The sequence below is a fragment of the Fukomys damarensis genome, unplaced genomic scaffold, assembly GCF_012274545.1.
Source record: "Fukomys damarensis isolate Sample0158 unplaced genomic scaffold, DMR_v1.0_HiC HiC_scaffold_21, whole genome shotgun sequence".
Taxonomy (NCBI): Eukaryota; Metazoa; Chordata; class Mammalia; order Rodentia; family Bathyergidae; genus Fukomys; species Fukomys damarensis.
The window spans coordinates 11,038,420-11,045,550 of NW_022900933.1; the positions used below are offsets into that span (position 1 = coordinate 11,038,420).

At 42.1% G+C, this 7,131-nt stretch overlaps 1 protein-coding gene across 1 annotated transcript in view; it reads right to left on the reverse strand.

Annotated features, from left to right (window-relative positions):
- Zfyve26 (zinc finger FYVE-type containing 26) overlaps positions 1-7,131 on the reverse strand; it is a 61,715-nt gene that overhangs the window by 21,196 nt on the left and 33,388 nt on the right. The window contains exons 26-29 of the mRNA XM_010645347.3: positions 5,502-5,748; positions 4,759-4,854; positions 2,180-2,343; positions 1,051-1,187 (exon numbers count right to left, since the gene is read on the reverse strand). Of these exons, the coding sequence (XP_010643649.1) occupies positions 1,051-1,187; positions 2,180-2,343; positions 4,759-4,854; positions 5,502-5,748 (644 nt within the window). The remainder of the gene's footprint in view (positions 1-1,050; positions 1,188-2,179; positions 2,344-4,758; positions 4,855-5,501; positions 5,749-7,131) is intronic.

A 7,131-nucleotide genomic window follows, 5' to 3' on the forward strand; every position in this document is an offset into this window, starting at 1 on the left:
TCTTAGTTTCATGGTGGTTTGGTACTGGAAGTAGAAAAAGTTTAGTGACACTGAGCAAGTAAACACGATCTCGATCTGTCTTGCCAGAGGTATGAGCAGTTGGCGAAATTGGCAGGCGAATTAAGTATAGGAAAGTAGGAGGGCTTGTCTATGGTGAGTAAGAAGCCAGCATGACTACTCAGATTAGAGCTGATGCAAGTGATGCCCAAACAACTAGCAGGTGTGGAAATGTTTCTTTGAGTCAGATGAGACCCAGTGAAGCAAGGGTGGCTAGAAAATCGGTAAGGGGTAAAGACCAGCAGCCTCAGACTACGGAAGGGCTGAAGAGGTAAGTGTGCAGATTTCAGATAATACAGCATGCAAGAACTGTGAACACTGCTTCCTCTTAGCAGTTTCTGTGACTGTTAGGGTTTAGATCTAAAATGTCGCCCTAAAAGTCCATATGTTCAGAGGTGGGGCTTTCGGAAATGACTGGATAACAAGGGCTCTGACTTCATCAGTCGGTACGTTGATGAGATCTCGCTTTGATGGCATGGTTGGGAGATGATGGGCACGGGAGGCAGGGCCTAGCTGAAGAAAGTAGATCATGGGGACATGAGTTTGGGAACTACAGGTCCCTGGAACCTTCTTCTCTGGCTCTTTCTTTCTTTCTGCTTCCTAGCTGCCACGAGGTGACTAGTTTCTCACCACCACGCCTTCTGTCATGTTTCTGCCCTTGAGCCAGGTGGCCATGGACTGAAACCTCTGAAACTTGTTTGGTTCTACTGAAAAGGAGCCAAAATAAACTCTTCTTCCTTTCCGTTCATTTTGTCATGTATTTGGTCCCAGCAACACAAAGCCGACTCACACAGAAATCCAGAGTTTCACTGTAGAGTTAATGGCACTGCAGAGTGAATGTTAATATTTCAGTGAAGTGTTCTAGATTTGAAACACTCAAAAACAAAAACAAAACAAAAAACCTCTCTCCACAGTGAGACTCCCAGAAGTGTGAGGCCCTGTGGGAGGGTGCAGTGGTCACTAAGAGTATGAGCCCTGCTGCAGGACACTCACTCTTGGTTGTAGTAACTGTAGCACTGGTCACACACTCGAGTAGGGTTTTCTCCACAGCCTTCCACCACCATTTTCTTACTGGAGCAGGAACTGCACACCAGTCGGCCACAGCGGCGACAGTGATGACGCCTGTTAAACTGAGGAATGCCAGTGAGTTCGAAGAGAGAAGGAGAAAGGCAAGATGAGACTTGTCAGCCATTTACACATGGTTTTAATCACCTGTGGTTTAAGAACACCAGGTACAGCGCTCGGGCCTCTGTTAAAAATGAATCCCCCAGCCCCTGCCCTCACAAAGCTGATGTTTTAAGATACCACTCAGCTAGCAGGCAAAGGTTCCAAGTCATGGATAGTTTTGCAGTCAACAGCTCCTGCCAAGTTTTATTTGTGTGTGGAGGCAACACTGGAAACAGCAAAAAGTAATGAGGAAGAAGTGAGTTTCTGAGCCAATGAGGATCACACTTTTACATGAGACGGATGATGAATAAGTATCCTTTTTCAAATGTTTTTACAAGTACTGCCTCATTTCATTGTAAGAGGTTGATAGATACCACATGCCTTTTATAGAAACAGCCATAGAGAAATTTCATCACCACCGTTTTAATCAGTTCTGAGCTAATCTGCCAGGCAGATACTCTTCCAAGTGTGGTAACATTTGTTACAGTATTTAGTCTTAACCGCTCCACGAGCCAATCAATTTATCATCCCTAGTTGATAAGTGGGTACATGAGCTTGAAAAAGTTTTAGTCATATTGGTATTAGGAGACAGATCCGGGATTAGGAAACAGGTCCTCTTTCTCCTGAGCCAGCATGTGTAACCACTACGACTTTATTGTGAAAGATACAGGAAGTAGAAGTATAATCCTGACACTTGGTGTTTCCTCCTGCATTTTTTCTCATTATGTCCTGAGAATGGGAAAGATTTTAAAATTTAAAGCTATTGGAGGATGTTTACCACCTAAGTCCAGAGAATACATTCTGGTCAGTTCAAAGGTGAATCCAAGATAGGTTTGACAGTTCTTCTGGAAATGCTGTTATCTCCTGGGGAACAGGAGGTGACTATAAACTCAGGCTCCTGACCTGGAGCTCTCTCTTCCTCTCCTGCAGTGATCTGAGGACCACTGCCACTTACCATACTGAAGTGCTCCTTGTGACAGACCATGCAGACACTCTCAGTCTCATCTGGCACCCACTGGTGCCTGGCAGGGGGTGTCGCCGGGGGCACAAATTCCAGCAGGGGCTGACTGTAAGGGAAGCTCCTCTCCCCCAGGCTGGGGGAATGCGCACTGGAGACACCTGTGATCCAGGGGTCAGAATAAATAAAGGGTATTCAATATTCCAGCTTAGAATGAAGAGGGAAGGATAGAATCTCATCATTTTACAAAGCCCTATTGAAATAATAGGTCCAGTTGATCATCAATGGCTGCTTCTGTCAAAAAAGAGAGACGATGGGATATTGTGTGCCTTTTGCTGGAAATGTACAACAAAACCTATCAAATATAATTATTAAAAAATAGTAAACTTGAATTAAGGCAAGCTTCTAGATCTAACAGTGTCCAGGAAATTTGGGGATCATTAGACTGTCAGCAGGAGGCAACCAGTATCCAGGCACTGGTACTGTGTGTCTATAATCCCAGCACTTGCAGGGCTGAGGCAGGAGGATCACTTAGGTTCAAGGCCAGCCTCAACTACATAGTGAGTTCAAGCTCAGCTTTAGTCAGTGAGAGCCTGTCTCATGCCAAAAAAAAAGGAGACAACCAGCAAAACCCAGCATGTGGGAGGCTGTACAAGACAAATAACCTACTTTCCTTCATAAGATAAAAGAGATGGGCAGAATAAAAAGAAAAGAAAAGAAGAAAAGGGACCTATTGATTATGGAAGAGGTATTTTAGCCAAATGCTACATGTGCACATTATTTAGATTGTCATTCTAGAAGAAGCAATCGTAAAAAAAATCTTGAAACATCTGGGGGAATTTGAATACTGACTGGATATTTCATAGTAATAAGTTCATTTGTTTTTAAATATGATAATGACATTTTTAAAAAAATAAAAGTCCTTTCATTTAGAAATTTATTCTGAAACATTTATAAATTAATGATGTATGTGAGATTTGTGGCAAGATAATTCAACAGAAGGATGCAGGTATAGATAAAACAAAAATGGTCATCATGAGATGATAATTATTATAGCCCAGTGATTAGTGTGTGAGGCTTCAGTATAATACTCTTTCTTTTGGATACTGCAAATTTCCCCTAACAAAAGGTCCCCCCCCACACACGTGCGCAATGCACATACGCACACATGTATGACCCGCCAAAGCTGCTCAGGTTGCCTTGTGCAAGTGCATGAAGCTGCTCATATACCTGCTAGCCTGGGTCCTCCCATCAGGTCTGCTGGTTGTTGTGAGACATGGCTAATTCTCAAAGCAGGGCCACCAAATGCCAGTCTTGGATCTATAGTAGCCAAGGACATTTCATCTAGCAGACCAATTTTGGCTAGTTACAGAATAAAAAAGAACTGAAAAACAAAGTGACTCTTAAGAATGCCCAGAAAAAAAGCCTTCCCACCCCCAATCCTGCTGGCCTGACCATCTTGCAGAACAATGGCCAGGCCACTTTTGAGGGTGGGCCACTGTGCAGGTGCTGGAGACAGAAGCAGGTAGTGAAAAGGGGGACTAAAATGTGACTGAGGCTTTTGTTTTTGGGTACTGGGAATCAAATTCAAGACCTCGCACTTGCCAGGCAGGCACTGTGCCTCTGAGCTACATCCTTGGCCCATAAGGAACTTGTTTTTTGTGTAGGTTAACAGAATTCCCATGAAGGCTGAATATAGTCAATCTCATTGACTGGAAGTTTCCATATTTGTAAATCTTGCTGTTTGCTAAAGTCTATGTGAATACTCGTATTGTTTCACGGTCATTCATGGACATGCCCATAGCAGTGAAAATTTTGAGTTGCTCCGGTCTTACCTGAAACTGAGCAAGGTGATACTATGGAAGACACTTTCCATACTTATTTCATGTCTTTCTTTCTAGAAGAGGCTAAGTTAGCTCACATACAAATGCCATCTGATGTAATTCTGGGAATAATACTCTCTATTATAAGAAAAGATGGCATGTAAGAGCCCACTGTAGCTTGTCTCAGCTTTCATGTGACAGTGAGTGACCAGAGGATGAAGGAGCAGGTAGTGTAAGAAAGTCTGTTTCTAGGCCAAGTATGGAGTTAGAATCCCAATTCTAGTACCTGAGAGATAAGTCACTTCTGAGCCTGCTCTTTTGTAAAATAAAGAAAACAGTCTACTAGGATGAGGTTTTTGTTTGTTTGTTTGTTTTGTTTTGTTTTGTTGATACTGGGGCTTGAACTCAGGACCTTGTACTTGCCAGGCAGGTGCTGTGCCACCGAGAGCTACATACCTGGCCCTAGGATAAGTTATTTTTAGGATTTAAGAATATAATCAGTGTCAAATGTGAGTGTGTTTCCCCGTGGAGCATTGGTTGGGATCAATTTAGTGTAGGCAGAACCTTTATATAATATTATAAATAATGAGTTAATTATATGTTGAAGCTCCTGTGATATAGAAGACTAGAATGAACTATGACAAAAAATTAATAAGAAGTATCCTAAATGGAAATACTGAAAGAGGCAAAAGAATCAGAAAATCAGAATAAAGCAAAAGTGAACTGAAGGTAACTCTCAGAATGAGGTCTTACCAGGAGTGGTAGCAGCAAACTCTACTGATGGTGATCTACATATGGTCTCAGGGTCAGAAGCCTGATGAACAATTTCCTGGAGGTGAATCACAGAATCTGTTGAGAGGGAAAATGCTGAAAAAAATATTGGTCTACTGTAAGCATATTTATTTACTGTACTAGGCACTTGTTCAAAGTGCTGCTGGCTTTCCTGATGTCCAGGCATAAAGAAAACGGCAGAGGTACTTCTAAGATAAGAATATACATGTTTTTTAAACTCCTAAAAATACAAGCTATGTTCAGGCACATGAAATAAAGGAGCAGACACTAGGATTTTACAAAATAAATCTAACATTGGCCAGAGAAAAGCAAAAGACACTTTCACTTCTTTCATTCTATAAGGGGCTGTGTCAGCTCACATACAAATGCTGATGTGACTCTGGGGATAAAACATACTCTCCATAAGAAACGATGGCACTTCAGAGCCCAGTATATCAAAGCTAGACAGAGATCATTTCCAGTGTATTTGGTTCCCCAGCCGTTATGCTGTCCAGCACGCAATGGTTACCTGCCATCCTCTAATTCTGGTTAGCCTCTTACTTCTTCCAAGACCAAGATACATAAGAAAAACCTGTCTCTCCTGAAGTATATTCCCTTCACTCTTGATCAACCCAAAATAATGAAAGAGGAGAAACTTAAAACTAAGAACGTGGCATGGTATTTCCCTTCCATATAGAATAGGCATCTAGGATGCTGGCAGTTACCTGACCGTTTCTCCCTCAGAGGGTATGGGAGTTCCAGGGCTTTTCCTGCATATCTAGAGAGCAGTGAGTCAACATCGTCCATGGTGAAGCCGATCTCCTGTCCAGCCAGCAGCTGGTGCAGGGTCTGCACGGCCACAGTGGCCCAATCCACTTTCATGTTCATCAGCAGCTGCTCCAACATGAGCAAGGGGTTGGACGTCAAGTGGGAATAGGTGGCCTGGTGCTGCTCAGGCAGGGTCAGTAGAACCTGTTTGTGGAATAGATCCACAGAGTTAAGAAAGTACTTCATACATTTCAGAAGAAACTCGAGGTTTTGATTGGGAAGGGGAAGGGTGCCAGAGATCAAAAGGCCTGCAATGCTATTGCTACTGGCTAGGATTCTTTTAGAAAGCAAGGCTGAATTCCCTCCCATCTACACCCTGCAGGTGGCAATCAAGAAGTACCTCTAGTACCTTCACCTAGTCAAGGGGTTGGTAATCTTTTTCTATCAAAGGTCAGGTAGTAAATATTTTAAGCTTTAGGACCCCATAAAACTATTATACTCTGCCAGGGTGGCACAAAAGCAAATACAGGCAAGTATATAAATGAATGGACATGTCTGTGTTTCAAGAAAACTTGCTTTACAAGTTGATTTACATGTTAAAGACTAGATTTGGCCAAGAGGTGGTAATCTGCTGACCCCTGGCCTAGCCTCTCCAGGCATGGGTGAACTCTGCTTGATCCTTAATTGCCACCATTTTGTCTAAGTGAGGCTTTACTCAAAATGAGCAGTACAAGGTGATGTTAGTGGCTGCCTAAACCTGTTACCTCCAGTGTCCTATAGGTAAATCATGAATCTAACAATCACTAGGATGAAATAGGTTCACTGGTTCTGTTATGCTCATTGACAATTTTCAAGGGATTCTACCACTTAGGCACAGTGCATCAAAAAATTTTTTTAAAAGACTGTATCTTCTTATAGCCAAGTGCTTATATTCATGGCTTTGCCAGCACTTATTCTATTTATATTTTGGGGCACTATTACAATTTTGGGGCAGAATCATTAGAAGAGTAAAAGAAAATCTCCCCTCTCTCTAAACCCTCCTTCACTGGATTACTTTTTCTAGCTTGTAGTTTCTTTTATTAGTGTTTCCCAGTTTATATAGCAAAGTGAAGGTCTGATTACTTCGTCTATTATTACCAAGAAAAATAACCCTTTTGTATTAGTACAGTTTAGTTTAACAAGCAGCAGTTTTAAATTCTTACAACAAAATACCTTTGCAAGATATTCAGTCCCTATCCCAAAAAAGTTGTAACTGGTTTGGGAGTCAGGTCAACTACAGGTATTTTTAAAAGTCTAGGTGAGGGCCAGTCATGGTGGTGCATGCATCTATAATCCCAGCACTCGGGATGCTGAGGTAGGAGAATGCTGTGAGTTCAAGGTCAACCTGGACAAAGTGAGTTCAAGCCCAGCCTGAACTACAGAGCGAGACCCTGTATTAACCCCCCCCAAAATCCAGGATACCCTAATATATTGTTAGAATTGAGAAGCAAGGGCTGGGGATTTAGCATAGTGGTTCGCAAGCTCAAGGTCCCAAGTTTGATCCCCAGTACCAAAAAAAAAAAAAAAAAAAAAAAAAAAAAAAAAAAA